This window comes from Nannobrachium achirus (genome assembly GCF_963921795.1).
Source record: "Nannobrachium achirus genome assembly, chromosome: 22".
NCBI classification, from domain to species: Eukaryota; Metazoa; Chordata; class Actinopteri; order Myctophiformes; family Myctophidae; genus Nannobrachium; species Nannobrachium achirus.
The window spans coordinates 15,358,054-15,377,983 of record NC_137829.1 but is presented as its reverse complement, the minus strand read 5'-3'; the positions used below and the strand labels follow the sequence as shown (position 1 = coordinate 15,377,983).

Genomic DNA, 19,930 nt, shown 5'->3' with positions numbered 1-19,930 from the left:
GCTTCAACCATACACCAGATATAGCCTATAATAAACCCATGGCTTGCCATGTAGACCTACATTTAATAAGATACACTTCAACTGAGGCATATGGCCTACTGTACATAGTCTAACACTGGTCCCCAAACACTGGGTCCCATTTGTGAGTCACAGAATTATTTTTATGGGTCCTTTAATTTTTTGTTTCCTACATTTTGTTTTCATGATTTAGTAATTTTATGAATAACTCAAATGAAAATCTAAGACATTCCATAAATTGGAAAACACATATATAAGAAGTAGTGAAAATAGCCGATCTACAAGCTCACAACAGCTGTGCATAGTGATGTGTTGTGAGCTTGTAGATCTGCTATTTTCACTAGTTTGGGTAAATGTTTCATTTCTCTTTTTGGTCTTGGGCTAAAATGTTTTGGAACCACTGGTCAACAATATACTGCTACAGAGAAAGGGGGAACAAGTAATCTGCTTGGAGCTCTTCAACATCCAGATTCTCAAGAACCCATAGTATTATAGCATTTTGCCACATACAGAGTACAGAGTACAGAGTATGGTACAGACACACACAGCTCACCTGCTGCAGATGAGACTCATTCTTCTCAGTCCCACAGTTTTGGGGCAAAACGAGCTTTGGCTAACAAACCTCATCTCACATGCAGGTACTAATTTTCGGTAGAGAAATGTTAGTTGCAACTTTAGTTTTGTGTCGCCCGCGCTGGCTCGCATTCAACAACGCACAGCAGCAGAGTTCATGTTACACAAGGACTGGCGCAGCACGCACGTACGTGACGAGGCACCCCCAGGGTCCTAGAGCCCTTCACATACAGCACACACACACAAAGGCAGGCAGACGATGCCTGGCGCACGCACAGAAAAATATATATTTTATGTGCATTTTACGCGCCTCTTTCAGTCAGAATACGGGGCGTCCCGGCCAATACGGGGCGGTTGGCAACCCTAGTGTGTGTGTGTGTGAGTGAGAGATTCTCTGTCATTTGAGTGTAGCCAGCTGTTTCAGATATACAGTATGTCTGGCATGCAGCTCACTTTAGCATCTGGAGAAACTCATCATTAGTGGCATGCTGCTAATGCACACACAGCACAAAATATTGACGTACTGGCATTTAGCTGCCTGGTTATCCAAGTCTATGGTTTAATCGGCAACACAATTTTATACAATATGTAGTGAGGGGGTCCCTGTTTCATCTCTCCCTCAACTAAGGGGTCCTTGGCCTGAAAAACATTTTACTCTCCGAATATAGAGCTTTGACTTTTTAACCAAAAACTACACTTTTTCTCGTACTCATGGATTAAAGTTCAGTCACCACGACTGATTTCAGTCATTTGGATTCCGTAGAAGCCATCGTGTCTTCTGTGGAAGCATGTTGCACAGCGAAAACGGACAAGCTACAATCTCTCAATGCGTCTGCGGCGTGTTGAGAGCTTGTAGATAGGCTGTTTTCAGTTATTATTTTAAGCATTTGTAGTGGTCAAACTAGCAATATGTTCAGATTCTTCAGAAGCATTTTCCATAAAGTCTTATCGGATAGTTCATACTTTTTTTTAATATAAAGGTTAAAGCCTCTGTGATTTCTTCATATTTTGTTAATTGTTTAGAATCAGCGCTAGAGTGTGTGTGTGTGTGGGGGGGGGGGGGTCCCTTTTCATACAGTTTGACAAATCACACTTTAGGACTTGGTCACACAAACATTTTCTGCCATATTTGATTTTCCTTTAATCCATCCTTTAATGCGTTAGACCCGTAAACACGTCCCGTCCCGTCTGGTCTCTCTCTGTCCAGGCTCAGGACAGGTCCAGTCAGGTAGGAAGGACCCCCAGCAGCAGCAGCGCAGCAGGAACCCAGCGGAGCAGAGCCCTGCAGGGGGGCTTGGCTTCATGAGCGTGGGGGACCTCCAGTCCATGGCCAGGGAGGAGGGCGAAGGCATGGAGACCACCGAGACGGAGCGCTCCTCTCCCGCACACACTCCTCTGCCTTCTCTGGAACAACTGCTCACCTCTCCAGACCCCAAACAAGGTAGGTGTGTGTGTTAGGGGTGGGATGATATGAAAATGTCATGTCACGATTATTGTGACCAAAGAAATTGTGATTTACAATATTATCGCGATAATCAAAATATCCCCAACATCCATTATCCTGGGGCAGAACATTTGCCATAGATTGGCTATTTTTGGGCCAAGAGATTTGGTAGAAGCATCAAGGGTTATATTATAAGTACGTTTTACCAATAGAGGGTTGAAATGGTACCGGATATGCAGCTGGGCAAATAAAAGGTGAATTGATCCCAGTGCATGACGGAGGACTATTTCACGATAAATTAGATCTCCACAATATGATTAAAAAAAATTATCCTGTTTTTTAAACGATAATATCGCTTATCGTCCCAACCCTATCTGTTTGTGTGTACCGTATGTCTGTGTGAGAAGAGAGAATATTGCCGTAATACATTTTTAACCACGTTCAACCTGTTTTGGGACTTCTAGTTGAAATTACTTTTTGTCCTATCACGAGCATTGTGTGCTTACAGAACAGTTATTTTCGTTATTCGGTGTATGACAAAGGATATACTGTGTAGGGCTTAAGTCGTCAAAGAAAATAATCTTATGGGAATTTTCAAAGATCTAATTAGAAAGCTGAAGAAAAAAAAAGACGAGGGCACAAGTTGTACCCTGCCCTTTTTTCAGCTTTCTAATTAATTGTTGCAGGCAAAAAAATAGTGTTTATTGTCATGATTCCTCACAAGCCGGGGTGGCTTTGTCAGAGGCTTAAAAGACTTTTAAATAAATACTTTATGAAATGTCTATGGATGAAATGAATGGGAAAAACGCTTACGGGTCCAAAGTGATGACGGGCGGGGCTTAAACTGTGATGCCCTATGCATACAATAACTGAACTTGAGTTTAAATGTGAACATTAGGGGGTGGCAACAGCAAGTGTCATCCTCTTGGACCCAAAATGAAACCCCTGCTCCTGTGTTTTCCCTTTTCACATGGCATTTGCCTGTAAATCTCTTGACTGTTTTGTTCAGTTAAATCCATTTCCATCTTTTATATTGGGTGTTAGAAGCTGCATGCTGTTGAAGCTTAAATGTAATTTTCCTTCTCCAGAGCCGTTTGTCTGGACGTTGGAGCCCACCAAGGAAGAGCTGAGTCACAAACTGACCACCGCAACACGCAGCATGGAGCACATGAACAGCCTTCTGCACGAAACGGAAGCTACTAATGCTGTTCTGATGGAGCAAGTTACTGTATGTATATACATATATAACACACACACACCCCTTTGTATTACTATACTTGTGAGGATATGAACGTTTTAAAATCCCATTTTAACCATAAGCCGAAGAATTGCAGATCGACAAGCTCTTGTAGCTATTTTTGGGTTTAAAGTATATATCAGGGTCCAAACTCCAAACCTAACCTCTGTATGTCTAATCCAAATACTCACCTGAATAATTTTCTAATTGTAAACTTATCTCAATAACATATTTTGCTTGTGAAATTCTATTGTACCTGTAGGAACATTTGGTCCTCACACAAAGTACACACACACACACACACACACACACACACACACACACTAGGGTAAGTAGGGTCATAATGAGCCACCCCATGGTTTCAAGTGATCCAAAAACTAAATGCAATACCAATTATAATGTTAACTTCACAGGATTCGTGTGATGGTCTGGATCATATAGTAATGTATGCAGTATTACTGATGATTTTTTTTGTCATGAGCTCCTGATATGACTACTTTGTCTGAGAGTTAGATAATCCTAAAGTGGTATCACACTTAACTACACCTTGAGTTTATAGATTATCATAGTGATATGTGCCCTGTCCTAGCTGCTTTGTGAACTACATTATCCCTTGGAGAAAAAATGGGGGGAGATGTTTTTCAGGGTGCTCAAGAAACTATAAGTATGTATTTGTATTATTATTAAAATGAAAGTTATTCTGGCCATGATAATGCATTATGTAAAAAAGAAATTCTCCCCTATACAAAGTAAGATTTAACTAAGCCAATTTACTCAGGGCGACTCAAAATGTAAACTGAATCTGAAATGTATTTACACATTTTGTATAGCATCCATTCTCTTTTATTATACATTTCATGTTAGATCTCTCTTACTAGACAATGTTTTTGGCAGCTTTTGATCACTCTGGTGGTAAAGGTTACATCACGAAAACAAAATTCTCTAAAAGGGCCGATAGGCCCCGACGGTGACATCGAACAGCTTGACGTTGTTCAGTGTGCCCTCCTTGTCCAAGAGAAAGTAGAACCTGTGTCCCTTCACGCGGAGCGGGATGAAGGACGGGGACTCGTGTCTGTGGGCATGACAGGCCACCTGGGCCAGGGGCACCGTGATGCTCTGGCCCCTGTCCGGACCCAGAGGCGACTGGGTGGCCACGGTCACCATCCGGCCGCCTTTATGCAGAACCACCCGGCTGACCGACCGTCGGCTGAACAGAACCCCCAGTCCCACGATCCACCCTCCCATGGCCAGACAGCCCAACGTGAAGCCGTATCTCCACGTGTCGGAGCCCAGGTTCATCTCGAAACTCCACAGACCAGCCAGGCCGCTGGTGGCTATTGTCCGCTGATGCTGGGATTCACCGCTAGTAGTACCGCCACGGGCGGTGCTGGTGTCGCGGAGGCCTGTGTAGGCGAAATGGGCCAGGTACGACCAGAACACCAACTGACCGCCGCAGAAGATGGCCAGGAGCCGGAAGAAGCGTGTCCGGTCGTGGTGGAACAGAACCACGTCTTTTAGGATCTGCGTGGAGGTGCAGAGGCGCCGGCAGGCGATGTGCGTTGGTTTCTGGGGAGTCTGGAGACGGGTGGTGAAGGACCTTGTCCCTATGGAATGGGATGTCACGGAAATTACATTTTAGATGACCATTCAGGGTGCACCATTACAATACAAATTATTGTGATTAAAGATTTAAATGTGTTTTTGGCTTTGAACATTGAAACATGTAAATCTAAAATGTGTTTGCCTTCTATGCATTGTAACCAAATTGCACCAGCATATGTGTGACAAATAGCTTAAAATATGCAAAGAAATGACTGACAAGGACTGTCTGGTACCAATAATCAAAATATACAGTATTGTACTATGGCCATAACTAACAGGCAATCAATCAAACTATTTAGGCTATGTAGTAGCACATTTCATTTCAAGTGCAGTTCAATGCGCTTTACATAAAGTTAAAAGATTAAGAGTTTCAAACAAATTAAAGAAAACAATGGTGAAAATAGCCGATCTACAAGCTCGAGCAACGCCTCATCACGAATCCAAAACATTCAATGGAAACTATTTATATTTTGAAGATTTTAATTTTAAACATCAAAAAGGGGGGGAAAAGCGATTGTCAAATAACTTAAGTATTGTGTAATAGTAGTGACAGGCTTACAGATTCCGCTGCAGATCAGTAATGTTGTTGACATGGACGGTTTGTTTTGGTGTTTAAGGATCTCTGTCGGGATCCTGTGGACAGCTCCTGGAAACCTGAGCAGTTTAGATCCTAAATATCTGCTGTAACAGCCTGCCGCTGTGCACAACAACCGCTCCATTCCCATCGTTACGTCGGATAATATGAACAGTATTTCACGCGTTTGTGAACACAGCACAGGTCTATAATGACGGTACGTTTACATAAACTTGCGTCCTACAATGTTGTCGTTTTAGCGATACATCTGTGAAGTATAGAGCGCCGCCATGTTTGTTAGTGACGTCTCGTGTGCACGTGGTCAGGTCTACGGATGGCGTCGTGGCCCAATGTTGTTACTTGGACCAAAACGCGTTTCTTGTGTCTCTCAGTCAACAGTTTTATTATGCATAGTATTATTGATATTCGGGTCAAACATTGAACAAAAATATATTTCAGATCATGTAGTCCACCCAGAGGGTTATATACATGTGAAAGCTTAATAATAATAATATACTGTCTGTGGTCCTCATTGTAAAGACAAGACAAACTAAGAAACTAAAATATGTTCCCATATTTTCTTAACCAAACAGTATGAATTTTTCCATATATAAATGATAGATATAATAAATCAAAATTCACAGTCTCATGACATAGTATAGGCTGAAAATATATTTCATTTTTGCAAATATTCCACAATACCTGACCCACAGCTTTATGATGATGTACATATTACTCTCTGTCATCACATTTTAGTTTAGATCTGTACTTCCTCGTGTTTTGAGTGCATTCAGCCAATGCAATGACACTGTGATTGTGTCTTTCTGCATAGTGCAGGTTACTATGTTGGGTGTATACTGTCGTATACTGTCGTTCATTGCTGATGATGGCGTTTTCTGTGATGCTGCAGTAGCTATTTTGTAGATACTCTTAACTGGGCCATTCACACTGATCACTATATCTATAACTATACAAAATATAGTTTTAAAATCGCCAAGTGGATAGCAGTGTTTACACCAACTATGAAAAGAAATACAATGTTGAAAGATATCTTTATAGTTATCGTGCTGAGTGGGAATGGCACTTTAACCGTATGTTACTGTACTTGTTTTACTCTGTATCTCAATTCCAACTGCTGTGCTGCCTCCGACGACTGAATTCCCCGCCCTTGGGATCAAGGATTATCGATTCTAAATTAATCGTGACTGTGTGTGTGTGTGTCTTTGTCTCCCCCTAGCTGCTGAAGAGCGAGGTGCGGCGTCTGGAGAGGAACCAGGAGCGGGAGAAGAGCGTGGCCAACCTGGAGTACCTGAAGAACGTGCTGCTGCAGTTCATCTTCCTGCACTCTGGCAGCGAGCGCCAGGCCCTGCTGCCCGTCATCCACACCATGCTGCAGCTCAGCCCCGAGGAGAAGAGCAAGCTGGCTGCCATCGCACACGGTAGGACAGACAGCCGTGTGTGTGTGTGTGTGTGTGTGTGTGTGTGTGTGTGTGTGTGTGTGTGTGTGTGTGTGTGTGTGTGTGTGTGTGTACTAGGGCATTAACGAAAAAGTCGACTGAGTCGACTTCATTACACAAGTCGACTCCCACCAGAGAAAGTCGAAGTTGAAAAAAAAAATCCTTTGTGTTTTTTTTTCTATCATTATTATTTTTTTGCTCCATGTGTACGTCTGTACAGCATTCAAACAGTAGGATTGATTATTGTCAAGAACGGAATGATCCAATATTACAGTGCTACATTCCATTTGGTATAACATGGTTCTATTGTGAAAATAGCTCACAACTTGTGAGCATGTAGATCTACTATTTTCACAATTTCTGCCTCTATATATTTGACAATTTGGAAAATGTTTAATTTGCCATTTTAGAGGTATTAAAAAGTCCTTAAATTGGCACTTTAGAAATGTAAAGATACCCTCTAGTCTATCTTAAACTTTATGTTGGTTTGTTTACAGTTGAGGGAGAAAACAATGTTGCACTTTAAGTTAATCATCTGGGGACCCCCAGATGATTAATTGGGGGATGTGTGTGATGTGTGTGATGTGATGACGTCATCAAACGATGAAGTCGACTTCAACTCAACTTTTTACTGAGTCAAGTCGACTGGCAAAAATCACAAGTCGTTAATGCCCTAGTGTGTACATACTCATGGATTAAAGTTCTCAGTTGCTCTCAGTTTGGATTCCATTAGAAGCCGGCATGTCTTCTATGGCAGTGGTTCTCAAACTTAACGTTACAGACTTGTAAGGGTCAATTTAGACCCCCATGAAGGAACCTAGAGAGTCCCTGAAATCCACTTTGCGAATCACTGTTCTATGGAAGCATTTCGCACACTGTAAATAGCTGATCTATAAGCTCATACCACGTCGTGCTGCGACGCGTAACTTGTGAGCTTAATAGATCAGCTATTTTCGGTTATTGGTTATTTTAAGATGAAAGGGGTCTTTGAACTGATCAAACTAGCAATAGAATACATGTTTAGAAACATCTTCCACAAACATGAATGGTCTGAATTTGTGATTTCTTCAACTGTTTGGCTGTATGTACAACAGCAGCAACATAGGTTTACAATTATAATACCTAAACATCATTACATGTTTAATTTGTGCTAATTGTTTAACACAATCTGTTTCACAAATGACAGATTGGGACAGGCCCTCCTAACAAAATGTTTGTCATAAGATTTTATTTGGCTTTAGTTTATTCCATACTTCCATAATTATATATTTGTGAGGGCCAAGTGCGCCCCACAACAATTATCTTGGCCCTCAAAAGCAAAACGGTTGTTTTGACGATTAAAAAAAGATTTGTGGAGCTACGCATGAAAACCACCAGTTGGGCAAGCATAAGTGCACTGACTTTTCTTCCGCTTCCGTGTCAATGAATGCAGCCCGCCTCACTGGCAGTGCACAGACCCTCCGCTCATGCACGATTCTTTTTCCACTCTGGGCGGAAAAATACAAAGTTTGTCCGCAAGCGCGTGTGTGTGTGTGTGTGTGTGCGCGCGTGCGTGTGTGTGGATTTGAAGATATTATTGTTGGGAGCTTGTCGATATTGCGACATAACATTTGTTTGACGTTCCATTTGTTCGACACGGGTGAATGTTAACCTGGTGAAATGCTAACCTGCCGACACTGGTGAATACTAACCTGGTGAATATTAACCACTATGCCTAACCCAAACCCTTACCCTAACCTCAGTAAAACTATGCCTAAACCTAACCCTAAAACCTAAACCTAACCCTTAGTTGAAATAATGACACGTAGAAATGGCGAGAATTGCCCATTATTGTTCTATATCAGGACACCCAGTTTGATATGCTTTAGGCCTTTTTTTCTTCTTTCATCTGAGACCCCAATCCACCAAGTGAAATCCATGTGTGTTCAGCTCCTGTGAACCTATGGTGTTCTTGTTTTTCTCCAGGTGAGGAGGAGATGTCAGGGTCTCGGGGCTCCGGCTGGTCTTCCTACCTCCACAGCTGGTCTGGGATCAGATAGACCGCCGTCTCCACCAAACAGAGCACACTGGGAACATCATACTGGGAGCTTTAGCGGGCATTCACAATCTGATCAGCTGTTTTTAGTTGATTTGACATTTTCTCCCCCAATTTAGTTGTATTCTCATTGTGGGAATGCTAAACTGGGGCATAGATGTTAGGGACACAATACCAGGGACCATGGAATCTATAATGAAGTAACAGTAAGTTAATATTACAGTGGATGCATTTACAAATGTGATGCCATTCCTATTAGTGCAACTCCCAGTGCAATAACTAGTATTTGGCTCTCTTTGACTATGAAGAGTTAACTCAGAACCTTCCACAACCTGAAACTTTCTGGAGAACCGTGAAGTTCTGTGATTTTACTTTCTGAAGGTGGTGGTATTACATAAGTAAAACAAATTAAACTAGCTGATCTGCAAGCTTACAGCGGCAGCGCATCACAACGTGCAATTTATACCGTTAAGGCCTTTGCAAACTGGGTCCGATTTTCCGCACAGAAAAAACGGACAATAAATTAACACATGGTGTTGTGCAAAGGCTTTAGAGAAATAAAATGTGAAAGTATAAGTTCTGAATTAGTTAGGTTAGTACCACCCATTGAGCAGGGCCCAAATGGGGTTCTAAGAACCTTATCTGAAAACCCAGTGTATGGGCTGCATATGGAAACAAACCCAGAACTCGTGAACTACGTTTCACCACGCGGTTCGCTTAGTTCTTGTTGTGGAAAAAGAGCCAATATAGATAATAGACGTATCTCACCAATGAATGTGTATTGTGATGCATCTTTATCTGACCAGTGTGACTGACAAAAACACCACCATATTACCTTTTGGCATTTCCTTTTGTACATTTTCTTGAAGGCAAAACCTCAATAGCTACTAACATCCAAGCCATTTCAACAATCAGTTGTTTAACTTGTTTTCTGTGTGACAGACGGGGACGGGAACCCGGAAGAGATGGGACAGTTTGGCTACTGAATCATTCCGCTTTTGATCACATTAATGGGAGCAGTTTAACATTGTGATCAGTTTAACTTTTTAAAACCAACAGGGACTATTAAACATGTGGAGTTTCGCTAACGATCTTATCCAAAAGGATATATATATATATATATATATATATATATATATATAATAGGATGTGAGTGGTTTGGTGCCTTGCACAAGGGCACCTCAATAAGGCATTTGACTGTTGACGGACACATTGGCTATGGGTGGGGGGAGAGCCTATCACCCATTAGACCACTGTGCTTTAATATCAGTGGTTGGCTCTCAAACCTTTTTTTAAATGTATTTTTGTATTTCAAGGAACCCCAGTTAGCCCAGCATGCACGGAACACCCATAACTCTTGACCTGTCACTCTCAGAGTTACAGACTGGTAGCCTAAGGTTCCCTTTGGTTTCTATATCGATCATTTAGCGGTGGACCTGACCTCCCCTCACGGACCCCTGGTGGTCCCTGGACCACAGTTTGAGAACCACCAACTTCTACCTGACTCCAAAGCGTTGTAATGAATCGCTTCATGAAGGTCGGCTAAACGGCTGTGTGGTGATGGCTGTTTGCTTGTGATTATGGTCACGTTTGTGCTTTTTGTTACATGTCTTCATATTTATTTTAACGATTTTGTTGTCATTGTTATGATTTATTAATTTTCTTTACCAAAATCAAATTATTACAAAAGTGTGTATGTTAGAAAATTGCGATTGGGAACACTTACACTAAGGATTGTTTTGTTCTTCGATAGGGCATTCCTTAAGGCCTGTCTATACTTTCTCCTAAATGTTCGGTGAGTTGTGTTTTCCGACGTGCAAACTTCCGAACTCTCATTCGGTCTAATGCTTTTCAGAAGTCGCGAGGGACATAATCGAAAAGGACCTTTTGACCGAAATCTTCGGTTTCGGTCGAAGTATGGACAGCCCTTGGCCTTTACTAGTGTTGGATCTTGAAATAGTCTTTCCATATGTCTAGATATTTAAGCACATGAAAATCAGACACAGAATGATTACCAAAAAGAAACGTTTAAATGAAAATGGTTTTATGTTTATGCTTGAAGTCGAGCTAGGGTAGGGGAAAAAAGAAAAGCCATGTACCATTGTCTCATTCCCAGGGCAGCTTTCTGTGGTGGCTTCATAACTGAATGTATTTTTTGTTTAAAAGCATTTTATGTTTGTTGGTTTGATCAATTAATCTGGTCACAAGCTTAGAGACATTATCTATAAAACTGTGTAGGCTAATAATTACTGATCAATAAATTGAACTGATTTATTTTACAGTCTTGGCTATGTCTGCTTAGTTATGTCATCACTTGTTTTCATTTGCAGCATTTGAATTGGAGGATACAATACGATGCTCGAGGCTCAAGAAAGACAATATTGGACTTTTTTTGTTTTCAACCTGGCTGAGAATGAACAGGCCTATGCAAGACAATAGGCTACATGTTTTGCTATGAGATACCTTATTGCATGTTAAATTGTTATAGCACTAAAATTGGAATTCTTTCAAATTCAGATAGTACTCCAGATGTCGCTGTCGTGCCATTTTCAACACTTTGGGTTTCACTGAGAGAGTTTTGATCACCAGTTATGCTATCATGCTACGTAACTTAGTTGATTAACATGACATCCATGAGGATTTCACTCCCATACTGGTAACTATTGTCACATATTTCATAAACCCTTTCATATGTCCTATCCTAACTGAATAATTATCCTAAGATAGACTGGGGGTCGCCGGATTCGATAGGTCACCAATTTCACCATAACATGATGTGCGCCGCCTCCTGTGCTGTGTGAACGTCATAATGCGCGTGTCCGAGTCAAGTCCAGCCAGATGTTTTCCAATTCCTCCTCATCCTCCCGCGCTGCATTGAAAGGACAAACTTCCTTATAAGGAAATCTATGCGACTTAACCAATAATGACGTATAGTTTTGTCATATTTCCAAGGATGCTTCAAAAGATTTGATTTAATTTGAATCTCCGTATTTTAGCAGCCTATTCGAAACATGCGCGCAAACAAGTGGTTGCAAAGTTTATGAAGTTTCTTTAAGAGCAGATGTTTTTTTTAATGAATTGAGTAGCCTTCAATTCAACAAAAGGACCCCCATGCAAACAAGCCATTGTGGTTTAAATCCTTTTAGTAGACCTACAGTGAACTGTAGCATATTGTCCTGTACTTTTCCTATGCGAACTTAGTATAAAGTCATCAATCAATCTCAAAGTGCGGTCCAGGGACCTTTTCAGGGTTCCTTGAGGAGGGGCTCCAAAATAATGCACCCTTTACTGTATCTGGAGGGTGTACAAATATAGGACCCGAATGGCTCCATTTGGTGAGGTCCCACTTTCATTTTTAGGCTACACTCTGAGTTATGGGGTGGTGGTCCTTGAAATCAAAATGTTTTGAGAAGTGCTTAGAAGTTAGAGTGACAACAATAACAAAGCTCGGCATTTGAGTAAATAAGCGTTCCTGCTCCTCCGCCATGTTGAGCGTGTTGTTTTTCTGCGAAAAAAGCTCTGAAACAAATCCCCACAACATAATCCTTTATCATGAGCCTACTATATAATAGACGTTCCAAACCCCTAATTGTATAAAGCGTGCATAAAGATACAGTTGCAACGGCGTCTAGACAATAAATCCCACAATCAGTCAGTAATGTTTAAAATGTAACATGTTAGACTGGAAACTGTGGAAAGTTAAAACGGGGCGGGTCTTGTGTTCTGGTCAGAGAAATTACACAGAGAGAGAGAGAGACAGACAGACAGACAGACAGACAGAGAGAGGCGAGCTGCTCTCTATCATCATCGCCATTAGAGACTCGTTACATTTGTCTCATAATTGGAATCCGGCATCTGAATACATTGTAGCCTAACATCTGTCTGACGTGCATCTGCTTGTGGACGGACAGCTGGACCTTCTGAATGTGATTGAAGACAGACGGACAGACGGGACAGACAGACGAGATGCTGGGGGTCGCAGAGATGACCAACGGCTCTACCAACGGGTGAGTTTGTTCTCCTGATGATACTCTGATGTTTTGGACTGATTCTGAACTGAATGGCTCTTTCATTTTGTCTGGTTGGTTGGAAGGAAGAACAGGGAAGGGAAGGGGGAAAACTGCATCCTGTTGGACTCACTGGTGATGCAACGACTAGTTTTTCACTGTCACTTTGCCTCCTTTGTAAAGAGTTTGAAAAGCACTTTATACACATGCTCAAAAGTCTGTGGTTACATGTCAAACGCTTTGATTCCAAGAAAGGATACACACACCTGTAAGGGTCCATTTGGTTCTCAAAAAGTTAAATAACATTGACATCCATACAGATGAGATGAAGTGGTTGTTGTGAGAAAAATAAAGAAGATGCTGTAGACTAGAGTGAACAGTTAGCATGAAGTTTGGGATTCTTATATCGTCCCAAAAATGAAAACTGTGTCTAAATTAATTTAAACTTGGCTGCAAACTATCGAGAATCTATAAATTCTAATTGAAAGATCAAGTAAACATTGAATCATAAGAACAGAAATGTAGACATGGCAGCCCAATCTGAATAGCAGTAGGCCTATTATTATACAGTATAGCTATTTCAGATTCATATTTAAGACTATAAGAAATGACAATGGTAGACTTGCATCATTTAGTTCATAGACACTAGACGGCTGCCTAACTCAGTGGTGCCCACATTGTGGTCCTTGGAAGCCGTGCCAGGGGGTCCCCATTAACATTAGGAATTAATTATTTGAGACCCACAGTCTAGGCATTGCACGGACCCCCAACAATGAGAGTGTACAGACGGAACGGGTCCATTTGGTTCTCAGAGTTGGCTCTCATAGTTAGAGGCTGCAGGTTATATTTGACACCCCCCCCCCTTGTGGAGTCCCTGCCTGGACCTCATTTTGAGAACTATTATAATAAACTGTTGTAGAATTTGGTGCTTAATCAAGTTCTAACAATAAAATATGCGAGGTCCGTCACCGTCCATTGCGTAAAATATATTCTAACATTCAGTCTGGGGGTCCTTGACGTGAAACCGTTTGAGAGAACCAGCGGTCTAAATTCTCAAAGTGGATACTAGGGATTCTGTGGGCTCCTTTAGAAGGGGTCTAAATTGACCCATACAAGTCTGACAGTAACTCTGACATGAAACCAACGGGTCCATTTGGTTCCATTTGTACACTGTCAGAGTTAAGGGGAGACCTTGACATTTTAAAGTTTGAGAAACTTGTAGTGCTGCTGGTTCCAGCGGCGGGGACAGGAAGTCCCACTAGAATAAGGGACCACAAATGGCTGTGTGTTGTGTTATTACAGGAACACCTCCCTCCTACCACCACCACGGTGTTATGATTGCAGTGCTGCAGAGGTGTGTTGTGTTGTTGTAGGAAAAAAATGTGTCCCCTAAAGGCAACAAGTATAGTATTATTGTAGCTGTGAGGCCTGCATGCCTCGCCTGTTCTAACTGTGTACTGTAGGTACTGCTGTGTGGCCTGGTTGCCGTGTTTGCACTGCTGTTGTTGTCCTGTGATTCAAGTTGTGGCCTGTTGTACTTTGTTACAGTTTGTTTCCGTGGCCAATTAGGCCGTGGGCCCGTACTGTACATAGGCTAGTGGAATTACGTAGGCTCCACCAATACGGCTAATGAATGCTACTGGATAGAGGACAATGCTGTTTAAAGTGTGCTGTGGGGTTCAGTGATGCAAAGAGAACAGTGGTACAGTAAGACATTGAGTCTAAAAGGAGCATAAGACAAAAAAAAGGTCCCGGGGACTTCATCTCCGGGACCACTATCCATTGTGGTCCTTTGTAATAATTTCCTCAACCTAGCAGGAAGTAGAAACTGTTAACACAATATTACAACAAATCCAACCACTATAAAGCGATGGGAATGTTAACTCCCCTTGTGTTCCCCTGATAGATGTTTTTTAGGGCAATTTTGAAAGAAACCATATTGCACATCCTTTAATGTCAGGGCATTCCACATTTTGGAGGCAGTAGAATGAGAATTTTCCCAAATTTGTTCTAATGTCAGGGCATTCCACATTTTGGAGGCAGTAGAATGAGAATTCTCCCATGTTTGTTCTAAATGTGGGGGATACCACAGTACCACCAGATTATGGTCTATTGTTGTGGCTGTGGGTGTCACTCACTTTGGAGAAGTAGTTTGACATAGCCTAGCACAGCTAAACAATCCACCCATGTTAAAACAAGGTGGGGATACTGCAGTTTGTTAGCTGCATTAGTATAGTCTGGCCAAGGCAGTTTGACACGCATGAGTGTATTGGGGGTACGTACTGTCCCTTTGACTATCTTGACTGTTGATGGACACCAACCCCATTGATTTGCTTAACCCTGCTGCTGTCTTCTAACTTGAGCCATCCCAAACTAGTGAAATGTGTTGGAGTCATGGGCTTAACGCAGAGAAGTCGTCGTATCAGTTTGTTTCATAATGTATCGTGGCGATACTATATTTAGCTACAGTCTCTGTGAACGTGTGCCACCACATTCCTATAATTGTCTCCACCAGCCGAAGGCTGAGGGAGAGTATGTTTTCCCCTCCGTCCGTGTGTCCGTCCGTGTGTGCGTCCGTGCGTCCTCGCAGTTTGTGAGCGCCAAATCTCAGTCGCCGTAGGCCCGGTCGCTGCCAAAGTGAGCACACACATTCCCTGGATGCCAATCTAGAACCTCTGCCCTAAATTTTTCAATTGGCCCTTTTCTAGCGCCACCTAGTGGCCCCGTCCGTCCGTGCGTGCGTCCTCGCAGTTTGTGAGCACCTCATCTCAGTCGCCGTTGGCCCGGACGCAGCCAAAGTGAGCACACACACCCCCTGGATGTCAATCTAGAACCTCTGCCCTAAATTTTTCAAATGGGCCTTTTCTAGCGCCACCTAGTGGCCGATGTTCGCAAAACACATTTCTGTGCACTACTCTTACAGATTTTGTCCAAAAATCCTACAAATCGGTAGGCAGTATCTCGACAGTCATGTGATCGACACGGATCTGTCCGATTTTGCATATTCCATCCTGATTGGCTAAGGTTGGCTTCCAAAGTTTGCAGGCATGCGTGCGTCCTCGCAGTTTGTGAGCACCTAATCTCAGTCGCCGTTGGCCCGGACGCTGCCAAAGTGAGCACACACACTCCCTGGATGTGAATCTAGAACCTCTGCCCTAAATCTTTCAAATGGGCCTTTTCTAGCGCCACCTAGTGGCCGATGTTCGCAAAACACATTTCTGTGCACTACTCTTACAGATTTTGTCCAAAAATCCTACAAATCGGTAGGCAGTATCTCGACAGTCATGTGATCGACACGGATCTGTCTGATTTTGCATATTTCATCCTGATTGGCTAAGGTTGGCTTCCAAAGTTTGCAGGATTTGGCCGTTTTGAACAAAATGCCTCAAATCACAAACGCAAAGTGCAATTATCATGAAATCGCGCACACACGTTCCCACTAGGCCGAGGAAGAAATGCCACTTAATTTTTTTTTTAATCAGCCTCATGGTGGCGCTATAACAGGCCGATTTGTGGTTTTACCTATAACTCCACCGATCAGTTTCAAACTTTGTAAACGCACTCCCTAGAGGCTAAGGATAAACCATTGCCCTGCATTTTTCACATCAGCCTCTTATAGCGCCACCTTTGGGCCGACTTATGTAAAACACATTTTTGGATATTACTCCTTGAGATTTTATCCAAAAATCATGCAAAACGGTACACAGTATCTCTATAGTCATGTGATCAAGTCCGATCCGTCTGATATTTCATATTCCATCCTGATTGGCTAACATTGGCTTCCAAAGTTTGCAGGATTGCTCAGTTTTTGAACAAAATGCCTCAAATCATCAACGCAGCTTGCGATTACCGTGACATTTGCCACACATATTCCCACTAGGTCAAGGAACAAATGCTACCTTTTTAACATTGGCCTGTTATAGCGCCATCAGCAGGTAGACTTTACCAAAACACATTTTTGGAACACAATGCTTCAAATCATGCATGCAGCGTCCGATTGCCATGAAAGATCTAAGGTGAAGAACATATGCCACCCTTTTTACATTGCCCTATTATACAGTAGCACCACCAGGACGCACAGCCTGGTGGAGACCTGTGCTCGTTCGTTATGTGAAAGTCCTCTCCACCAGCCGAAGGCTGAGGGAGAGTATGTTTTCCCCTCCGTCCGTCCGTCCGTCCGTCCGTCCGTCCGTGCGTCCGTCCGTCCATCCGTGCGTGCGTGCGTCCGTGCGTCCTCGCAGTTTGTGAGCAGCTAATCTCAGTCACCGTTGGCCCGATCGCTGCCAAACTGAGCACACACACTCCCTGGATGCCAATCTAGAACCTCTGCCCCACATTTTTCAAATCAGCCTCATGGTGGCGCTATAACAGGCCGATTTGTGTGGCCTGGTTGTTACCAGCTAATCTCCGGCACCGTTGGCCCGATCGCTGCCAAACTGAGCACACACACTCCCTGGATGCTAATTCAGAACCTCTGCCCCACATTTTTTAAATCAGCCTCATGGTGGCGCTATAACAGGCCGATTTGTGTGGCCTGGTGGAGACCTGTGCTCGGAAGAGCACTGCTTCTAGTTTAGTGATAGAATCGATTCTCGATCTCCATCCCTACCAGTGAGTATCCTGTCCAAAATGATTTAACCCTTTCAATTAAGTTCAATTACTCAAGTACAATTTAAGTACTTGTTCTTTACTTTACAAACATCTATACTCCACTACATGTCCAAACATTGTGCCTTTGACTCCATTACAATCAATTGACAGTATAGTTTCTTTTTTTTTTTAAACAATATGTTTTTTTTGTTTTTTTTAAAGGACATTATAGTTTCTTTGCAGTTAGATATTAAACATAACCACCACTTAAGCCCTATTTTATATTTCTGATCTACTAGTTATTGAAAAATATGAGTACTTTCACCATGCTACTGTAAGTATATTTTGATGCCAATAAAGAAACAAAAACACATTAATGTAACCTACTTCTTCTACCACTGCTACCTAACTCTTTAGATAGGTAGATTCAAGCCAGTGGCAACAGACACACTCGGAAATAAGAAAAATGTCTGATTCTGTAGTTAACAGTTAACGGCCCCTATCAGCACATTTGTTTCCTATCATTAAGCACTGCTCTCTCTCTTTTTCTCTCTCTCTCTCTCTCTCTCTCTCTCTCTCTCTCTCTCTCTCTGTGTGTGTGTCTGTGCGCTCTCTCTCTCTCTCTGTCTCTCTCTCTGTGTGTGTGCGCCTAGTGTTTTATTAATTTCCGTCTGTATTTCATGGTTATGAAATCAGCTGTGGTTTACTGGTTTTACACTCATGCTAATCTTTATTGGCCATGAAGATGTTAGTTGCTGTTCAAATAAACAGGACAATTTATGATCATTCTTTAATTAAAGCGTGTCCTCAAGACCTCAACCCCAAGAACAATTCTAGTCTGGATATTCCATCCTGATTGGCTAATATTAGCTTCCAAAGTTTGCAGGATTGCTCCGTTTTTGAACAAAATGCCTCAAATCATCAACCATGCTTGCGATTACCGTGAAATTTGCCACACATATTCCCACTAGGTCAAGGAACAAATGCTACCTTTTTCACATTGGCTTGTTATAGCGCCACCAGCAGGTAGACTTTAGCAAAACATATTTTTGGAACAATGCTTCAAATCATGCATGCAGCGTCCGATTGCCATGAAAGATCTAAGGTGAAGAACACATGCCACCCTTTTTACATTGGCCTATAATACAGTAGCACCACCAGGACGCACGGCCTGGTGGAGACCATGTGCTCGGAAGTGCACTGCTTCTAGTTCATATTATTACAATGTGCAAATTAAGCAATCAGAGTCAGAATTCCTTCTTTCTATTTGCTGTAGGCTATAGAACCATTGTAATCTCTCAACCCTTGTCATTGCTAGCTCCTACAGTTGGTGCACACACAACTACGTGAAAAAAAGTAATTAAATCTCTAAATAATGTTGAAAAAATAACCTTAACAAACAATAAAGTTCCCATCAAACATTCCCAACAATAACAACAGTCAAATATGAAACCTGAAAGTGGGATTTCAGAGGAAATGAACGGCAGTTAGTTTTATGAGGCAGGTAAAACATAACAACAGCCTGAAAAGGCATCAGAGTATAAATTCACTTGCAAGAACATGTCCAGGTGAAGACACAATATGCTTGCAGCTTTCTGGAAGGATGTGTGGGCTGCAGAAAGAATTCAGGTGTCTTTAGTTTCACTCAGTATTAGGGATGGGACGATATGAACATTTTATGTTCATATCGATTATTGTGACAAAAGAAATCGCGATTTTTGATATTAAAGAATATAGAGCTATTTGACAATTATTTGAACAACTTATCCTATACCTACTTTGAGTTTTTAAAGGATTGCATCCTCCACACCTCTCCCTGCTTGGTCAGTTGTTTGGTGTTTTTTAACTCTTTTACTGCTTCATTAAGGATTTTTGATAGTCACACACTGGCATCAAAGTACCTTACCTTTGTGACTTTATAGAGAAATATCCATCCATTGTTTCCAACTGTGGTCTTCTGTAAAAGAACCCTCCACCTTGGGCCCTAGTAACTCAGTCCCACTTTCCCCCCCTTGTGACGCCCCTGTTAGTGTGATTCAGGTGCATTTATCGGTGGTGTTCAGGACATGTATCACAGCAGAACGTCTCCACATAGCAGGGATTTAATCACAGTCAAGTGACTAGTGTATAAAAATATCTGCGTGGCAAACACATTTCAACATGGATATGATGACATTAGACTTAGTCAAAGCCTATAGAGTCCTACAAGGAGGATGTTCATAATGGACAGGGTGACATAACGTTACAGTATGCTGTTAGTCCTAAATGAAGATTTGTTGTTGTTGTTTTGGTTGGGTTGTTAGGGTGTTCTGCCCTGTCTGGAAGGGATTCTGTCTGGAAGACTACGCACGCACGCACGCACGCACGCACGCACGCACACACGCACGCACGCA

The 19,930-nt window shown here is 42.2% G+C and overlaps 3 protein-coding genes across 3 annotated transcripts in view; 2 read left to right on the top strand and 1 right to left on the bottom strand.

The window, feature by feature from the left end:
- Positions 1–10,106, top strand: part of gcc2 (GRIP and coiled-coil domain containing 2) — a 53,625-nt gene extending 43,519 nt beyond the window's left edge. The window contains exons 27-30 of the mRNA XM_080752708.1: positions 1,799–2,032; positions 3,124–3,263; positions 6,686–6,887; positions 8,871–10,106. Coding sequence (XP_080608834.1) covers positions 1,799–2,032; positions 3,124–3,263; positions 6,686–6,887; positions 8,871–8,944 — 650 coding nt within the window. The 3' untranslated portion in view covers positions 8,945–10,106. The remainder of the gene's footprint in view (positions 1–1,798; positions 2,033–3,123; positions 3,264–6,685; positions 6,888–8,870) is intronic.
- Positions 4,215–5,625, bottom strand: tmem223 (transmembrane protein 223; the record flags this gene model as incomplete). The annotated part of the gene is made up of 2 exons (XM_080752703.1): positions 5,434–5,625; positions 4,215–4,876 (listed from the first exon to the last, which is right to left on the bottom strand). The coding sequence occupies exons 1-2, from the start codon at positions 5,597–5,599 to the stop codon at positions 4,215–4,217; spliced, it is 828 nt and encodes a 275-aa protein (XP_080608829.1). The 5' UTR covers positions 5,600–5,625.
- A 2,704-nt stretch (positions 10,107–12,810) lies between the features above and the next one.
- The window catches only part of lims2 (LIM and senescent cell antigen-like domains 2), a gene marked incomplete at its 3' end in the record, with an annotated part of 66,605 nt that continues 59,485 nt past the window's right edge, over positions 12,811–19,930 (top strand). The window contains exon 1 of the mRNA XM_080752702.1: positions 12,811–12,947. Within this exon, the coding sequence (XP_080608828.1) occupies positions 12,907–12,947 (41 nt within the window). The 5' untranslated portion in view covers positions 12,811–12,906. The remainder of the gene's footprint in view (positions 12,948–19,930) is intronic.